Genomic DNA, 19,537 nt, shown 5'->3' with positions numbered 1-19,537 from the left:
ATATGGACCAATGAGAGTTTCTGTTGCATTTCGCAATTGTATTACAAACAGATTCGATTGTGTCGTCACACAACGCAATACTATATCGACCAAAGCGTTCTAATTCAAAGGTGAATTGCGATAAACATTTTATATTGTACTGGGTACATGTCCAGTTTTGCAGTAATTGTAATGGTCTTCCAGAGGATTGGGCTGGGGTTAGTAGAGGATGATGATACTGCAGCATCAGTGTTAGCAAATGTACTAGTGTTGCTTTAGCAATACACTAATGAGGATATTTCATATATTTTTAGCTATCATGTGACACATTTGAGCTCCAAAAAGAAGTTTCTTGTGGATGGGACAATCAAGCTGTGCTTTGAACAATCTACATGTAGTTTGGATATCAATGTTTTCCAGGATTTAGCGTTAGGATATCAGACATGCATTCCAACTGACCCTGCACCATTCCAAGGTCAGTCTTTATTTACTTAGATTTCATCACTATTTAGATAGTACGTTTCCAGTTTTTCTATAAATGTTGTTACAAGAGTTGAAATAAAGGAAAGTAGATTTTTGAAGATTTGATTTTGATTTAACAGGTGTGAGCTTTGATTTTTGGAGACAGACCCAATGCACTCCATTTACATATGCTGACAGTAAGAATTTTCATTCATCTGGAAGAAAAATCTTTTTTCTCTCTAACTTTACAGAATATCATTGATGAAAGAAATTATAGAAAAGATTGATGAATATATTAAATATTTATTTGCAGCCTGCCCAAATATTGATGGAGTCAATACAACCACTGCCCTGGCAAACTGTAACTACCTGTCAGACTGCTTAGGACTTGAATGCTGTATAGACAGTGCCTACACACTAGGAAATCGTTCTATCTATTTTAAAATCAGAGTAGATTGTACTAATATTGAGTACCAGATTGAATCTAAATCCGTCACCAAATCTCTGGCAGCTCTCACTGATGGTAAGCAATTAATAGAAATGATTCAATGAATAGTAGTTGAGGAATTCTGGTCCTTGTCTGATTCTGGATTATTCCTAAAAGTGCCCTGGAATAATGTAGAGTCCTGCTAATTTCACGATGATTTTTCTTCCATTTGATAGGAGTACTCTACACAGAGGACATAGGAACAGGGCCAGCCTTCCAGTTGAAATATGAGAAAACAGCCCATGTAACTACCATCGCCATTGGAGCCAGTCTGACATTTAATGGAATTACTTCTGATCCGTCAGAAACAGTGACACATGATATCCTAGATCCTGCTTATGTTAGATTTGCCCCTGCTTCTTGTGCTGGGAGAAAACGTCGGCGACGAAGAGCTGCCCAGACACTTGATCAGTAAGAAAAAACAATATATTTTGCATTGCAAGTTTGCTCTATAATTTGAGAGATTTTTGGGGAAGGATGAAGCTGTGTTTTGAACAATGAAAAGTTCATTGATTGTGATACATGTTACTGTATGTTTACAGGAAGAAAGTATGGGTCTTTATTTGTGAATAGAAAATGATTTACTTGTACATCCATAAATGCTATGTAAAAAGGATACATATTTCAGATTTTAAGATATGTGTGTAATATTGGGGACTCTGAGAAAATAAATTTTTCATTCTTTCTCAATAGGCTGGATCCCACTAAGTTCAGTGAAGGGCTAAGGATTCTGTTGAAGAATAATGCTACCAGTCAACAGATTGAGGATTTTAAACAGCGATGTGAAGAAACAGATGTAAGCTGTGGTTTAGGAACTCAGTACTCTTTCTTATGCTTTACTAAAAGGAGTTCATTTAACGTATGCATAATTCATAAAAATTTATTGGTATTGACAGAGTCTGACTAGGAGAGATGTTTATACCAATTTCTACAAAAATGTACTGATTTGTAAGTTGATCTATCGAGAAAATTTATGTAAAAAATGGTGAAGAATTTCATATAGTTCCCTTGTCAGATGATTAATTCATATTTTGAAAATCACTAAGCCAGATACAGTTACAAAATCTATTGAGTTACAGACACTTACAACCGTCATGAAATAACCAAAGTAATGAAAAACTACCCATTGGAGATATTTGGAAGCTAAACAAACAAGCTTATGTATGTGATGACCCATGTATGTGATGAGGGCCTGATTTGAACCCTGAAAATGTTAGAACTCGTGTTAAAAACAACAGTATTCAATCATTGTTTGACAAACCATGATAATATTTAAGTATTTTATTGCTTTTGACAGTCACTCATAGAGATAGAATAGACTATCCTCAAATCCGGAATATTTTTTTTGTTTGTTTGTTTTTATGTATGAAGATAACTTTGTTTATAGCGGGCAGAGAAAGAGAAGAACATGGAAGGAACACCATTGGCTGAGGATGATTTTACCACTGGTGTCAAATCTGGATTAGAGGCTCTGGGAGCTGGCAATCCAATGACAATCCAAACAGGTGGAGCATTACCAGGAACGGTCACTGTGCAGGGAGGTTAGTAGATATACTGCATTCGGAACTCCTCGAATGTCTCTCTTTTATTTAGATAAATTTCGAGTGTACAAGACATTCAAGGAGTTCCAAGTGAGATGTACTGTCTAATACCAGTAATTTCCTTTTTTATGGTTTATTGACTGAATAATAAGTAAGCAATCGTTAAAAAGCTGAGGATTACATTGCAGCTTACTGAAAGTGTTCTCAAAAGTCACGTGCTCCAATTCTACATCAGTTCATTGAAAATAAATATTTGAATTTCTTCACTTTTAAAGGTGATGCCATTACCAATATGATTGGCGCTGTGACGGAAATAGCTGGGCGAGCTAAGCAGGCCTTTGTCGTAGGACAAGGACTATCACCAGAAGGGGCCAAGCTGCTGGGGAAGAAGCTGGCCTGTATGACAATTGGGGATCTGGAGGGCTTGCTGGAATTGAAGAATATTGATCCATTTAAAGTGGCTGAACTAATGGGCCACCTAAAGGATCTGGCAAAAGCTTTGGTGAGTCTCGTTTCATGGCTTTCATTGCATGGTTGTAAATGACTCCAAACAAAGCATATTATGAAGATAAGAATATCAGAGCAATAATTGAGTAACTTGAGAAAATTTGTTTCTTTTTCAGTACTCTGAATTCATAAGCAAGTTATTCAGTGATTCTGACAACATCTTCAAAAGTTTTGACATGGAACTTAAAGGAGATTTTAGTTTTCCCAAGCAAAATATAAACTTCTTTAAATTCAACAAGATCTTCTTTATTGGTGGATTACTCACAATGACATTCGGTAAGTTCCACAGATCTACTGCTATACTTTATGATTTTTATGAATATATGATATAAACTCACACAAACCAAGTTTTGGGAAGTATATAAGAATTACTCTGTCTGTCTTTATGTTGCTTTGGTCATCACATGCTGTTGCTGGATTAATCAAACTTGCATCGTATCTGATATATACAGGTTGATTTAGGGGTCCAAAGCTATTAAGGTCAAAAATAGTTTTCTAACAATGAATAATCTCCCTTATCATGTACAATCATGAAACTTCTCTTGCAGACTTTTCATTGAAAATTATTCTTAATGAATTTAAGGTCAAAGGTTAAATGGATCTTGATACAATAAAAGTGCTAACTGCTAAGATTACTTTTAAAATCTGTCTTTTTACATAAGGAGTCAACAAAACATGAATAAAACAACATTGCTTCTGGGCTGCAACTTATTTTCCTTTCACCTAGACTCTTAAAACTCATATTGGATAGGGATGACCTTTATGGGATCAAAATCTCAAAGATCAAATTAACTCCATATTGATGTTAGAAAATAATTTTTGGGCTAAATCTAATTTCTTATTACCTGGAAACACCAAATTTTACATCTAGGTAATATCAAATGGATGGAGATAAACCTCGTTGATTTTTGTCAACTAAGTAAACTGGACAATAGTACAATCATGTAAATATGGATATTTCAAGGGTTAACTAATTTTCCTCCCCACCATAGTTCATGAAGCCTCATACATTGAATTTCCTTGAGATAACGATGCTCCTTATTGATTTTCCTAGCTTAAGCTCTTTAGAATTGTACCCATCTACATGTGTTTTCTCACTGAAACCTCAAGAAATTTGCCAATTATTTGTGAAGGTTTTGGAGCTGATGGTTATTATGGTATGAAGTTTGTGGTTGGTGCTAAGATCATGGACATGAAGGGAACTGCTGGTTGTGAACCTTTTGGTGGGGTATCAGTTTGGGGAGAACTGGGTATTGGTGCTCTGCTATACGGGAAACTTCGGCTGGAGGGAGACATTATGGACATGGGATTCCCGACCACCGCTGAAATTGGATTCAAGAAATTCCCTCTGGATGTGAAGTAAGATTTTCATGCAATGGAGATTTTCAATTAAAAGTCGTGAAATTGCTTTCTATATATTATATTGTTACATTTTTTCTAGGCTTCAGATGTACCTGCGCTTGACCCCGATCAAATTGACCTTGTATGCCCTGGTGACATTAGAAGTGGATTTAGGTTTCACAAGCTTTAAGAAAGTTCTGTTCAAAACTAAACTTTGGCGATATAAAGCGGCAACTATAAAGAAGTTATTGATTGACAACACCAAAGAGGAAGTAGACAAATCACCACCACTAGTCAAAAGTTTTGGCGTAAGTGTTATTGCTAAGTTTTCATAGATAATGAACACACAGAGTACCGATTTCTTTGGCTGACTGGTGATAAAATTCAATAATTTGGATTGTATTCCTGTGAAAAGTTCTTTGGTTCATTGCACACTTACTGCACTGGTTGGTGGGTGGCAATAATCTGTACTGTGTGTGGCAGTAGAAGCTATATGGAACAAACCTTTATTACAGGGTGACACCAAGGAAGGGGAATGTGGAGTCATTCAGGAGATTGGCCGGGACCACACAGAGCCCGAGTTTACTGTGTTCCTCGAGGCAGAGGATGATAGGAGTAATGTGATTCTGACTCTGAATATTGGCACTGCTCCAGGTGGTACTGATGTGATGTCGGGTGAAGAGCTGGGAGGCTTTTCTACCACTCTGAACAATGTACGGTTTCACTCTTTGCAGTATCATTTGGTTTAATATGCTTTTTTTGTTTTTGTTTATTCACTCGCTTCCTTAAAGATCATATTCTTCAAGAAATGAGCAAATCAAGTTATTTTTCAGATGCAATTATGTAATGTATTTGAAGTATTCTTTGTGTACAGATCTTGAAACCAGCTGGTGTTCCTCTCTATTTTACTGTCAATGTGGCGAATGAGGCAGGAAATAGTGTCAGGGCAACTTGTAATTTGCCCACTTATGACATGACCATACCAGGAGGTAGAATGACAGAGGCTTTCAGATCTACCAGTAATGCCAAAGTGTTGAAGGGCACAGTGACGGTATATGATGACTCAGTTATTCAGGAGAGCAGGGTTGCTGTAGGGTATGGAAAAGACATCTACGGAGAACAAATTATCAGATGGACAAGGTCAGACATAGAGGCCAACACAATTGATTACAATGTGGGTGAGTATTCATGTGGCTATAATGATCATAAAAAACAAAGTTTTTGTTTCTAATGTGTTTGGATATTTGATAAATGTATTCGATGCTATTTTTTTATATATTTCTTTTTTTTTTTAAATCATCACTAACTAAATTGAAATAGATCAAATTTACCTGCATAATGTGCTGCTCACGATTTTTCAGTGTATCTTCATCCATTACAGCTCCTGATCCCTTGCACCAGAAAGTTTTGAAATTGTTTTCGGATGGTAAAATGGCCAGACTGATTGGAAGGGGGATTGTGTCTGCAGAGTACCAGGCAATATCCACTCCTGGAGAGTGTGCCACTCTGTGTAACTCCATGCATGTCACTAAGTGTCTCAGCTTCAATTACGACTTCTCAGAGAGTGGACAGTGTGAGCTGTTACAAGCTATAGAGGGACACGATCATAAAACTTCACAGGTAAATGAGAGTCATCAATGGATCAACATACTCCTTATACAGGCTCCATGACCACGAGAACAGATGCTGAAAATTAGATAATGCATATATCCTTGTTATCTCAGCATGAATTTTATTGACTTACGAATGTCAAAATCTTGTGCACTATATCTGTTTGAAAATTTGACTTATGTCTGTTTTCATTTTATGGCCTGTATGTGGAGTCTGTGATTGAATAGCTTGTTATTCTATTGACATTATTTTTGATAGCAGAAATTTTTAATTGTTCATAGATTGATAATTGTTAAATTCTGAATACACCAAATATACCTTTGTAGTAGGAAAAGTTCCCTAGCTCAAATTTTGGTGCATGTCAGCTAGAATGAATAAATATAATCAAAACTTTGTAGGACGGCCTGTTTGTGCATTATGAGAAACTTGGCATTGGATCTAACAAGGCTTTTGAGTACTCCAACCTACAACTGTTGCATGACAAGCTGCACTTTTTTAACTTCCAAGTGATCAACGTTCTGGGATATCAAAACATCCTGTCCTCTCTGTCTATCATCAGTGATTTCACTCCCCCACTGTTTACAGAATGTAAGTGTGTGATTTTACTACAACAAAGTATGTATTTATCTATGGTTACTAGCAGAGATGGGGCGATTACATTGTAAATGTAATTGATTACGATTACGATTACTTTGAAAATCTATGATTACCATTACACATATTTTGAAAGTAATTGATTACAATTACGATTACTGTGAAAAGTAATCATGATTCCATGCTTTTGAACAAGAAAAACAACAAATATTTACTGGTTTTATTAATAAGATACATTGTATAATACACATATATGAGTATCAGAAGTCCATGTCATAAATATTTATAGTGAAAGGTAGATCTACTCAGATGAACTGCTTAATCTTCAAAGGATTTTTCCATAGTGATCTATGTTTGAAGTATTAGTATAAACAAATCCACAGAAAAGATGAAAGATGCTAATTAACAATAGAGCACAGTATAGTGAACTACTAATTAGGAGTGAGCTCATACTCATTAAGTAACAATAGATCAATGAGATCAATGAGATGTACAGTAAATGATACAGGGTATACTAGTTCAGATTATTAAGTTTAATTTAAACAGATTTAGACCTTAGTTGCTATTGAATACATGCAAATACTGTAAGTATAATATCATATAGATATGGATAAATCTTATGATGGCACACATAACATACATAAGCTCTAACTGTTATCTATTAAATAATTATTTTAATATAAATATAAAGTAATCATTGTAATCATTATTGTAATCATAAATTACGATTACTTTGCCAAAGTAATTGATTACGATTACTTTGCTTTAAAAACAAATGTAATCAATTACGATTACGATTACTTAAAAAAATGTAATCGATTGTAATCAATTACGATTACTGATTACAATTACCCCATCTCTGGTTACTAGGAAATAAAGTATGTATTTATCTATGGTTACTAGGAAATAAAGTATGTATTTATCTATGGTTACTAGGAAATCAGTTCAGAGGATGAACTCGGTGTTACAGTCATGGTAAATGTTTCGGGTATATCGAGTTTTATGTAACCTGTGTAGGATAAGAAAGCGCTGGACTACTGAATTAACAGACGTAATGCAATAGAAAATATTTTGAGACATGACGCATTAGGACTTGTTTTTTCGACTGTGTTGCCCCAATCTGAAATAGTAATGTTCCATTCATTGCCATTACTGTAGACTCCTTATTTTACCCGGACTCCGTTCTTAATATGGCAAAATGACTCGTATCATGTGAACATGAATTCACTTGTTGTCTCTTATGAGTTCTTAGATGTCTTTTAGCAACAGAAAATTAAATGAAAACGGAAAATTTTATTTTGTGAGTGCATGATGCCTCTTGAGAAATTACACGATAATAAATCCCTGAAGCTTGCTTATATTTAGGAATCTACAGTAATCCATTATCTGTTACTAAAAGCCCTCCAGTTTTGCTTATCGATTGTGTTTTTAATTTGTGATCATGTTAGAATACTGAGTATATTTATAATGATACATGTACAAGTATGCAAATGATAGAATTAGATTTTTATTTGTTTTTACATGTAGGTTGAAGTAATGTGCCATGATAACGATTTGTCGTGCAACATATAAAAGCTAAATGATAATTTTAAGGGTGGTTGAGGAGCATACAGCATGCATGTACAATCACATTTACAGTTATTACTTTATGAATATTTCTTTGTTGATTAAAAAAAAAGAACTAATATTGATATATTTCAATGATTTTTTAATAACTGATTATGAAAATTTTCCTATTTCCCAAATATTTGTCTTACCGAATGCTTGTGCAGTGTAAAATTGAATTTTACAGCACAAATGAATGTGTCTAGTGATATCATGGAGGTGGTAGCCTGCAAAGACATTATACCCAATGATCGAACAGACTGGGAGAAAATACACTGTGTCGGTATCGACCCCAAGTTTAAAAACCACCGTATCATTGTGGATGGAAACGGTTCAGAAACTGTCTACAACGGACATGAATTCAAGTTTGATCTGATGTACACCAGAGCCAACAGATACGTCTCAGGTCAGTGTTGTGTTGTAAACTTAAGTGTGTTTAATGTTGGGATGAATCTGTACGGATGTTCATTGTAGTTTCAGTGATTCATTGTGTTTAAAAAATGTGTTGTACTTTAATGTACATGTACTTTAATTTTTAAAAAGGCTTTTTTAAAAAAAGAATTACATATTCTTCACTTACTGTAACATATGTATTCATGGTATTTCATTGTAATATTTTAACATACCAAAACAATATAGCATCAATTTTAAATGAAGTTTATGTGAGGTGTCAAAGGTCATAATGTTAAACGCCAGTTCAAAGCAAAGCGAATTGATCAGATAAATTCACATGACCAGGGAGTAACAGCAATCTATCAGTACTGTAGCTGAGACAGGAAAGTTGTCTGACATTATTTTTGCAATAAAAAATCCACTGCAACTAGATTAGCTACATGTACATGTAGGCCTTGTTATGAAACAGGAGTCCTAAACTAAGGCTCTGTTTAGAGTTCCTCAGCATTCAAAACTTTGATGGAGACCCCTTTTACTTCATCCCAACCAGTCATTTCAAGTGCACATTAGATACAAATACACTTTTTCAAAATAACAACAGAAATCTTCAGAGAAAATATCCTACAATTGCATATTAAAGTTCCGCAAAACAATTAATAGAAACTGGATTCGATTAACTTTGTTTTTAGATCACCGTGTCATCATGGTATAATATGTCATATTTTAAAATTAACTGTTCATCTCAAATAATAAATAATGGGATTAACAGGATTTTATCACATGACTGCCCCACTTCATAGCTCAGTGAAGTTTTTAGAATATAGTTATTGGCAGGTATTGCTGGTGTTTTATTTGCATGGTTAGTTCTCTTTATTTTTTCTTCTCTTAATTGATTGGTTGCTTTACATATGAGTTTGATATTTTTTTTTATTGAATACCTGTAACATTAAATAACTGAACGGTCGATATATCCACCTAGTGACACCTGACCCTCCAAGCCTTGAAGTGGCTTGGCCAACTAGCAGCCAACATAATGGCAAAGACACTCGCATAAATACCAGGATATACTGGTTCTGAACCATTACATTGAAGAAAACAAAACCAAAACACCAGCATGATTTACCCATTTATTGAAATGTACAAGTATAACAATCTGAAAAGAGAAAAAGACACTTATTTGAACTCACGACAATGCAGATATGATTGTATTTGAAACATTTTGGTTACAGTTAACTGGGACGGTATCTATGACCACGAGACTGGACTCCTGGGTTACTCTGTCACTGTGGGCACAGCTCTGTGTGAAGAGACACTGAAGGAACATCATGACCCCCATGCTCACTTGTTTGATCCCTCCCAGTGGACCAACAGTGTCATGATGACCCCTCTGGTGCCTCCTAGCCTTCCAGGTAAGTGATGCATACATACAGAAAAAGTAAACCTTTGATGTTTTTGCCACAGGAGACAGAGCAAGTTTGTCATGATTAATCAATAGTTCAATTTCAACATGAACCATCAATTTTGGATTGAATTTAATGTTAGCCTAATATTTTGAAGTACATGTATTTGCACCAATTTACTTGAAAGAGACTAATCTACATGTAATCAAAATATTCATTTGTAACTTTATGTATGATGTTGAACAATTAGCATGCTGCATTTTATACAGATGGGAAGTACTATGTGACTGTACGAGCTATCAACAAAATAGAGTATGGGGGACCTTTGGCTCTGACTATTTGTCACACCACCCCCTACATCATAGACAACAGTCCACCTTTAATTCATGAGATATACAACATTAAGTATGATGAGGAAAAATTCAACTTGAGTTTGACCCACAACTCTACGTAAGTGCAATCTGTAAATAGATCAGTGAAGTACTGACCTGTTGAAAACTCCTCTCTCTCTCTCTCTCTCTCTCTCTCTCTCTCTCTCTCTCTCTCTTTCTTTCTTTCTCTCTCTCTCTCCTCTCTCTCTCTTAAAAGACTTTTGTTCTTGGAGATCAAAGGTCTGGAGCACAGTGTTTTTCATCTATCTGTCTCTCTGTCTTTTTGTCTGAATGCAACTAAATTAATCTTGGTCAAACCTTTGAACTACTTGTGGAAGATAATTCATACTTTGTGAATGGAAAACTTTGCTTTTTGCTTAAGGTCAAGGTCATTAATCAAGGCTAGATTTGTCACAATTGAATGTTTCTTTTGTATCTTTAGGTATGAAGTTTTGAAAAATCCTTCTTTGTTTTGCAGAGATCCTGACTCGGGTATCAACAGGAATGACTTCTGTCTGGGAAGAACAACAAGGGACTGTGATGAATTGATGTGGACTCCCATTGACTTTAATCCAAACATCACACTGTTGCATCAAATTAGTAATGGAGTTCCTGTATGGATCAAACTAAAGGCTGTCAACAATGGTAAACATTATTATTGTGTTGGATTGCCTTTACATTATGCCATAATCTTTTAAATATATATTATTGTCCATATTTTCTAGATGTATCTTGGTGCGATATGTGAAAATGAATTCTTACATTGCAGCTAAAAACACTAAATGTGCCTTCTATTTATAGCATTCATATTTTTTCATATTTCATTTTTACGCCTCAATGATGAAAGACTTTGCAACTTTAACCTAAGTCATGACTTATAGAGAGAATTTCATACTTGATGAATTGATTGGTCGAGTTTGATGCTGATTAACAGATAACGGTCAAGGTCATATCTCAAGTTGCTGGTCAGACTTATCAGTGATAGACATAATTCATGGGGTATGATGTCTTGTTTCTTTAACAGTGGACTTGAGGACCATTGGGATCTCGGACTCTCCTATTATTGTTGACCAGTCTCCCCCAGTGGGAGGCAAAGTGTATGATGGCGAGATTGCTGGAATAGACATGGCCTACATGAAAGACAACAACAAGGTAGTGAGATATTCAAAGGACTGATTGCACATATATACTATACTCAAGAGATTATAAGGTGATAATATTTTAAAGGGGAAAAGGGTAAAGAGAGTGAGAAAAATTTGAGATTGAAGGGGGCCAGGCCTGGATTTCTCGAAACAAACTTAAGTCGAAACTTGGACTTAAGTCTGGAGATTTTACTCAAATTTTGCTTGCTCAGATAAAGGAAAACTCAGACTTAAGTTTGAGAATTTTCCTAGAAATCCAAGCCAGAAGGGATTCAAAATACAAAATCCTTATTTTAGATCTGCAGCAACTGGCAACACTTCTATGACCCCGAGTCTGGAATTACCATGTACATGCTAAGTGTAGGGTCTGAAAAGAACATTACCGATGTTGCCAACCTAACCCAGTTCTCTTCGAGAGAAAGCTCAGCCTGCATAGAACTGCCAGCAGTGAGATATCTCAAGCACAACCAGATGTATTACACAACAGTGTGGGCTTACAACGGGGGAAACAAACAACTCAACGTGTCTGTGGTGTCCGATGGAGGTCTGTTATTATAGTGAAATTAACGAAATCATTCCATTGTTTAATGAGGACCCTGCATTAGGCAGGTACTCTATAGTGATTTATAACCTGACAGTGTGTGTATATGCATTCACACAAATGCTTTTCCAGACTTTATTTGGCTCTCCCTGCAGCTATTGTTTCAGAATTGAAAAATTATAATCGCATTTATGGGTTACAGATCAAGTTTGAGTTTGGGTTTTGTTGACCTAATTTTGAAAGAGTTATGGACCTTGAACTTTGCAAATAATGCCACAAAGCGAGGCCCTTATGTGATGCTTGCCATCACAATGATATCTAGTTATTGATTGGTTTTATGATAAATGAAAAAGTATTTCAGTTTTAGCAGCTTTTGCAATTGTGCAGTCTGGTGTCACTTGTGAAACAAATCAATCAATTTGCTAGTCGTGTTTGTTCATCTATCTCTATTTATACGTATATCTGAGACTTCGCCGCAGGTTAAATATGTTTGTTGGAAATCTCTAGCTATTGGACTTTGTTGATCAAAAAAAGATTTCTACATTTCCTATAGAGTTTTCTGGATTTATATTTGTATGTTCAAACTTTTTGTGATTTTCAATATGTGTTGGTATTACAGTCCTAGTTGACCTGACAGAGCCAGAGTCGGGAGAAGTAGTTGATGGGATGGATGCAACCTTTACTGACCTCCAGTTTACGACCAGTCAGGCCAAAGTACAGCTCCAATGGAGGGGATTTAATGACCCTGAATCTCTGATTAAACAATATGAAGTACAAGTGGAGAGTGCCAAGTAAGTGGTGATATCAGGACGTAGAAATCTTAACTTTGGAGGCAAATTATTGAAAAATCCTAATGCCAAATGTTTGACAATTAAATTAAGATTAATCTTTTTTAAGAATCTAAAATAAACCTTAAAATGGAAGTAATTGCTATAAATAGTGTTGTAAATATCATTTTTAAAACCATCAAATTTACTCATTTATTTACTAATTGCATTACCACATAATTTTCCAGGAACATGAGTGATAATTTTGCCGTTCTAAGAAATTGGACCTCATTTCCCAATGCTACCAGCAGTGTCACATGGTTGAACTTCCACCACGATCATAGGGACCGTATCAAAACTACTCTTAAGACGACTGATGGAGCCCTGCGATGGATCACCAACTCCACAGATAGTTTTGTGGTGGATCTAACACCACCATTGTTACTGTACATCAGGGATGGAGCAGCCTCCAAAGACAGGGATTATCAGGCAGGCTTACAAACCGAAATGGTTTATTGTATTTTGGAGAAAAGGAAATGTGAATTTTTAATGATGGAATGATTTTGATTGAATTTTAGCAAAGTTTATGACTTGTCATGGCAAAAAATTGTCCATGAAGAAAACAACTTACTTCGATGTTATTTAAGTTGCAAAAATTGTTATGCATCCTCAGAAGCACGTAGAGAGGTTAAAAAGTCATCCAATGGATTGCTTTGGCTGAAAATTTTGACCATTTGCTCTTGTAGTCGGAGTTGGACAGGTTGACAGTTTCCTTTGGTTATGTAGACAAGGAGTCCGGTGTCAATCATTACAAAGTCCAGGTGTATGAACTGTATCAGGGAACTAGGATCCAGAAGTATCCAGGTAAATCCGGCTGATCAGTATTACTGTTTTAACATTAGACAAATAATTGTAAATGTTCTCAGCTCTTATGGTTTTAATATTTGAAAGTTAGTTTAACTCAGTGAGGAATTGTTGATTTTTATTTTTGTTGTTGTTGGTTTGTTCTTAAATGCAGTTTTATTTTTCAGCTGTCAGAAATGATTGGAAGGAGATATCAGACAAAACTGCCACCACTGACACTTGGACAGGGCTGACCCTGAGGGAGGGAGCTCGGTACAGCGTGAGAGTGGGAGCCATCAACAACGCGGGATACCTAGCTTCATTTGAAACAAATGGTGTTATCATTGATACATCTCCACCCATTGTAAGTTAATATAGTCAAACATTGAGACATCGATCTCCACCCATTGTAAGTTAATATAGTCAAACATTGAGACATCTCCACCCATTGTAAGTTAATATAGTCAAACATTGAGACATCGATCTCCACCCATTGTAAGTTAATATAGTCAAACATTGAGACATCTCCACCCATTGTAAGTTAATATAGTCAAACATTGAGACATCGATCTCCACCCATTGTAAGTTAATATAGTCAAACATTGAGACATCGATCTCCATCCATTGTAAGTTAATATAGTCAAACATTGAGACATCGATCTCCACCCATTGTAAGTTAATGTAGTCAAACATTGAGACATCGATCTCCACCCATTGTAAGTTAATATAGTCAAACATTGAGACATCTCCACCTATTGTAAGTTAATACATCTCCGGCCATTGTAAGTTAATACATCTCTACCCATTGTAAGTAAACATGATCAAACATTTATTACACAACCCAGGCCAGTAACAAATTGCCAGTTGCTAGTATTCTGTCTTTAATGTCACGCTTTATTTTATTCCAATAACTGAGAATTATCATCATGTATTTGCATAACTGAATTACTTGATTAAAAAAATTATTTTTTGTGAGGGTAAATCAATGCCATAATGATGGCTAATTCTAAAATATGCATATAAGTAGTGTTGAATAAATTAGACTTTCACAAGAATTAGGCCTTGCTTGTAAATCTCTATAATATTAGATCAATGAAATATTAAAATGAATAAGATAAGATTTCTTAAAGTATAATTATTTATGATTTACATTAGATTAATGGTCTATGGCTACAAATTTATTTTCTACCTTTCTCAGGTGTTCTGGTTGAGGGTGGGAGTCATTGGAGGTGCCCCGGAGCAGAAGGTGGAAGGCTATGTGTGGCAGGCTGACACCAAAGGAATCAAGGCGTCGTGGTTGACCGACGATCCCCAGTCTGGTATCGCTGGCTACACTGTAGCTGTGGGCACATCACCAGGTCAGTAACGCACTGCTCATTGTTAAGTTATTTGTTTGATTTAAGTTGTATCTATCTGTGCTACACAATGACATTTTATCAACAATCTTCAATTCAACCCGGGATTCTGCAAACTTTGATTTTAAACTTTATTTGTCTTTACATTATACAGGAGGAACAGATATTATGGACTGGAAAGCTGTAGGATCAGAAAGCAGTCAGTATATTACAGGCCTGAATCTGGAGCTAACCAACATCGACGCCAAGACACCTGTGTACTACCTGTCCATGAAGGCAGAGAATGGGGCAGGGATCCTGTCGACCACGGCTGTGACATCCACTCCTATTGTGGTGGTGCCAGAGGATAAAGCAGGTAACGTCTTTATCATTTGTGTGGAAATTTCATAAAAGTTTTCCTTTATAAAATACGTGTATATGATATGTAGTAGATTTTTACTGTTTAACATGATTTACTGTGTAATATGACACCCTTTTGTTTTATGCCTCACTGAAAATCTAAAAATTGTTGCATACCAGAGAGATGATGATTCCTCTCTTTTCAGGTATCGTTATTGATGGAACTGACAATCTTGATAATGTGATAAACAATGGCACAGCGGTAGACATCACTACTGACGTGGATTACCAGCTAGATTCCAGTACAGTGTCGGTGCAGTTTTCAGGCTTTGAGAGCGCCCTTCATGGTGTCATGCACTTTGAGATGGCAGTGGGCACAAATCCTGATGGTGGAGAGGAGGTTATGGCTTTCACAGACTTCAACATTGTTCACATCGAAGAGAACAACACTACTGGCAATGGTAATTTGACGGTAGTACTGTAGATTCTAAAATAAACATGAGGAATTTATCCCGTAATTTCACGAGAAGCATCACTCATGAAATAAAATTACTCATTTTTATTTTTGTATTGCTGAAATGATATAATTCTTGATCAATGGACCACTTGCAAATTCATTATCATGCGATTTGACATCCACGAGGCATTTCGCAATATTAAGTACTCGCATAAAAAAAAAATCTAAGGTATTTACTATATATATATTCATTCATGTATATTCTAGAGTTTGATTGAACTCTTTGATACATGCTTGGAAAGAATTTTTAAAACTTCATTTTAGAAGGAGATTCAAAGTATGGTACAAATTATAAACCTATACAGTGAGGTTGAATATCTTTGTAGGGTTGACTAGTTCTGGATATGCTCAGTCCAATCTTCCTCTGACACCCAACACAACTTACTATGCCACAATCAGAGGCGTAACAAATGATGGCAATGTACTGCAGACCAGCTCTGATGGATTTACTGTGGACCAGTCAGCGCCAGTAATTTCGATTGACAGGTGAGTTTATCAGTGCTGTATATGAGGCTGTAAAGAAGTAGGAACAGTTCCTTTTGTATTTCAGTCTAGAAAAATCAAGATAATAGTAAAACAGTGGTTTTTCCAAGATGGAAATACAAAGACTTGAAGCTTATACATTTCTCACAGACAGTAAATGTGTCGCTTACACTGTAATGTAATAGATTTAAAATTGATGGAATATGGGTGTTTTAATTAGAAGTATGCATCAAAGGAGTCAAGCAAAGAGGTGTTAATGCAGTTTGAATGTTATGATACATGTGTAATCTATTTATATATAATTGCTGTGTTGTTTGGTGCCTGTACTCACCCTTTTTCTAGAGCAACGTGTGCTGAAATTGCTTTTCAGAGAGAAAAGTTGACTGAATAATGATATCAAACAGTAAAACATGGTTATAGCAAACCTTCAGGGCCAGTTAAGTACAGTTCGTTATAACCAAACTTTGTTATATCCTGTAACTTTTTTGTTATTTTTCTCGCATAAGGGACTAAATATCACTTTGCAATAAGGCCAATTCAACTTAATTGATAGATTATCATACCCGCCTGCCCCTCAAAAATTGGCCCGCCCCGAATTTGTTTATTTTGCGAAACTTGCGATTTCCGGAATATTTTCATGTCTGACTCCGGTATTTACACTTCTTGTTTACATTTCCGGTATAGCAACGTGAAAAGCCACGTGAAGAAAATAGATCTATATGGTTTTCTTAATTTCTCGCATTCTTACAGGCGTAAATCTTGAAGAAGTTAGGTATATTTTTGTTTGAAATTAAAACTTAACCTAGAATTCGTCTGTGGAAATAGCATAGATTGATATCCACCTGGCATTAAATGATGCGCATCTGTCAGGGGTCGAAATTAACTTTTTCTTCCACAGGCTAATTTTAGCCTGTGGGTAAAAGATTCATAGGCTAAAATGAAAACCTACAAGCTAAAATAAAAATAATGAAGCTGTGCTGTTTTTTTCATATTGTTTTTTAAATCAATGATTTTCCCCACCATTACTGAGCCTAGTGGGTCAACAGGCATCATTTGGACAAAACACTAATTTACGTAAGTCATATGATGCAATGTTTAGGTCTCTTGACCATCGCACCTCAAATATTCACAACCTGTTTACTGCAGCTATAGATCCAATGTCCTCCAATTTTATGCCACGTCAGGGTTGTCACGAGTAATTTTTCAAAGTGAATCCCAGACTCGTGGTTTATAAGCAGCACGACCACGAGTCCCATGATTTTTTTGTTTTTTGTTTTTGGTAATCGCCTACACGGTGAGCAGTGCACTCGTGCCGCGACTACAACCCGACCTTAGTATGAAAATGAATTGATGTAGATAGAAAATTCTGATTAAATTAACTACCGGAAGACTTGAATTCCAAGTATGAGCTTTTTTGTTATTCATTTATCTAACAAGAAATCGGAATTTATGTTTTACCAAGTCAATTTAATCACCCCTATAAGTAAACAGGTCTATATTTTTCATTATATAATGCGATGTCCGACCTCTAAAGCATTTGTTTGACGCCGAGTTTCTTAAAAAATCATAAAAGAAAATCCGGATAGAAATGGTTGTTGAAATCATTCGTTCATGTAAGCGTTTGTATGATTTTGAGTGCAAGTTTAAGAAAAGCGAATGGCGCATCGCGGCTTAAAACGGATACGATACGATCATGGTTTGTAAATCCCCACTCGCTAAGATTTGCGAGTGTCCACTATTTTTACTCGCTATTTTTCAAAACTACTCGCAATTTGCGAGTATTTCTCGCTAATTTCGAGCCCTGATCTGTTGAAAAAAAAATCATTTGTCTTTGATATTTTTCTCAGAAAATAAAAATTAATAAAATAAAATCCTCCCACCCGCCCCTTACTTTTTGCCGACCCTGGATGATAATCTACTAATTAAGTTGAATTGGCCTAAGCAGGAATTCATTATAAGTGTGCTATTTATAAGCATGTTTTACTGTATCTATAAAATTAAAGCATTTTAGCTAGATATAAATTGACTGCATGCTTTTTAGCTCACGTGAGCTGAGAACTATTCTGATCACCCATTGTCCGTCCATCTGTAGACATGTCACATTTTCATCTTCTCCAGAATCACTGGGCCCATAAGTGAAAGGGATTCAAGGTTGTTTTTTTCTCAAATGAAGGGCCATGCCCCATTCAAAGTGGATATAATCATGAAAATGCAAAATTAAGATCGAGTCATTTAAAAATCTTCTCAAGAACCACTGGGCCAAACAAGTTCAAATTTATGTGAAATTTGTCAAATTTATGGCAAGGTCTATCTTATCATACCTTGATCTATGACCTTGTGACCTTGGTCTTATCCAGAACAGTAAGATCATGTTAGTTATATTATTGTTACGTGGATTCATTTTTGGTTTGTTGTGATCCTTTGGGGATAGGTTGGGGCTGCAATATGGGGTCAACATTTTCATTTTCATAGATCAATAAAAAAAAAAATATCTTTCAAAAATCACAACAGCTGAACAATCATGACAGAGAAAAAGTGGTTCAGGTGAGTGATGTTGCCCATGGGCTTCTTGTTAGTCCTCATACTCTCCATCATACTCTCATGTTATTGCAGAAGTAATTTGTTTTGTTTTTGGGGCATATATTTCGGCACAATAGTACTTTGATCTTTTTTATTATTGTGTCATTCGCATTTGCAGAAGTAAGAGTGGTGTACATGTAAAATGGGTTGTTATTTGTTCCGATTTTTGTGATTGTTTGCAGACTGACTAAGCATTCCTCAGCAGATTCAGACGTTGGGGAGGGGAGTATGGTATACGAGTCTACAGAGGATGCTCTCTCTGCCCTATGGCATTACAATGATACCGAGTCTGAAATAGTCAGGGCCTGGTATGGAGTGGGGACATATCCTTACGCAGATGATATTGCTCAACAAAAAGAAGTTCCTATCGCTTCATCTCTCTCAAGTTTTCTTGCTAACAATGAAGTCACACCGGATACCACAGGTTGAATTTTAATTCCATGGAGAAGATTTAGAAAAATGGTTTTCAGTGTGTGACATTCCAAAATTCCAAAACATTTACAAATCCTTCATATATTACAGGCAAGCCCAACATTATAAATATATGGACCGAGAATTCGGTAGGTCTAGTGAAGAGGGCAATGACCGGTGCTGTTGTTATAGATCAGACTGCTCCACTAGCAGGGGTAGTCACTTGTCCAGAGTTTATTCAGGTATACTATGGAAGTGTAAAATCAAT

At 35.8% G+C, this 19,537-nt stretch overlaps 1 protein-coding gene across 1 annotated transcript in view; it reads left to right on the top strand.

The window, feature by feature from the left end:
* LOC125654945 (uncharacterized) overlaps positions 1 to 19,537 on the top strand; it is a 134,535-nt gene that overhangs the window by 95,371 nt on the left and 19,627 nt on the right. Inside the window, exons 150-179 of the mRNA XM_056143349.1 lie at positions 294 to 454; positions 582 to 638; positions 755 to 964; positions 1,105 to 1,339; positions 1,622 to 1,724; positions 2,316 to 2,469; positions 2,745 to 2,971; positions 3,093 to 3,252; positions 4,110 to 4,335; positions 4,418 to 4,625; positions 4,833 to 5,030; positions 5,192 to 5,495; positions 5,699 to 5,937; positions 6,327 to 6,516; positions 8,315 to 8,533; positions 9,750 to 9,929; positions 10,190 to 10,370; positions 10,770 to 10,936; positions 11,316 to 11,443; positions 11,731 to 11,977; positions 12,594 to 12,765; positions 12,990 to 13,230; positions 13,488 to 13,605; positions 13,773 to 13,948; positions 14,783 to 14,942; positions 15,094 to 15,294; positions 15,485 to 15,739; positions 16,122 to 16,281; positions 19,041 to 19,282; positions 19,381 to 19,511. Of these exons, the coding sequence (XP_055999324.1) occupies positions 294 to 454; positions 582 to 638; positions 755 to 964; positions 1,105 to 1,339; positions 1,622 to 1,724; positions 2,316 to 2,469; positions 2,745 to 2,971; positions 3,093 to 3,252; positions 4,110 to 4,335; positions 4,418 to 4,625; positions 4,833 to 5,030; positions 5,192 to 5,495; positions 5,699 to 5,937; positions 6,327 to 6,516; positions 8,315 to 8,533; positions 9,750 to 9,929; positions 10,190 to 10,370; positions 10,770 to 10,936; positions 11,316 to 11,443; positions 11,731 to 11,977; positions 12,594 to 12,765; positions 12,990 to 13,230; positions 13,488 to 13,605; positions 13,773 to 13,948; positions 14,783 to 14,942; positions 15,094 to 15,294; positions 15,485 to 15,739; positions 16,122 to 16,281; positions 19,041 to 19,282; positions 19,381 to 19,511 (5,650 nt within the window). The remainder of the gene's footprint in view (positions 1 to 293; positions 455 to 581; positions 639 to 754; positions 965 to 1,104; positions 1,340 to 1,621; positions 1,725 to 2,315; positions 2,470 to 2,744; positions 2,972 to 3,092; positions 3,253 to 4,109; positions 4,336 to 4,417; positions 4,626 to 4,832; positions 5,031 to 5,191; positions 5,496 to 5,698; positions 5,938 to 6,326; positions 6,517 to 8,314; positions 8,534 to 9,749; positions 9,930 to 10,189; positions 10,371 to 10,769; positions 10,937 to 11,315; positions 11,444 to 11,730; positions 11,978 to 12,593; positions 12,766 to 12,989; positions 13,231 to 13,487; positions 13,606 to 13,772; positions 13,949 to 14,782; positions 14,943 to 15,093; positions 15,295 to 15,484; positions 15,740 to 16,121; positions 16,282 to 19,040; positions 19,283 to 19,380; positions 19,512 to 19,537) is intronic.

This window comes from Ostrea edulis, chromosome 1, assembly GCF_947568905.1.
Source record: "Ostrea edulis chromosome 1, xbOstEdul1.1, whole genome shotgun sequence".
Classification (NCBI taxonomy): Eukaryota; Metazoa; Mollusca; class Bivalvia; order Ostreida; family Ostreidae; genus Ostrea; species Ostrea edulis.
This window is presented reverse-complemented; position numbering and strand designations above follow the sequence as displayed.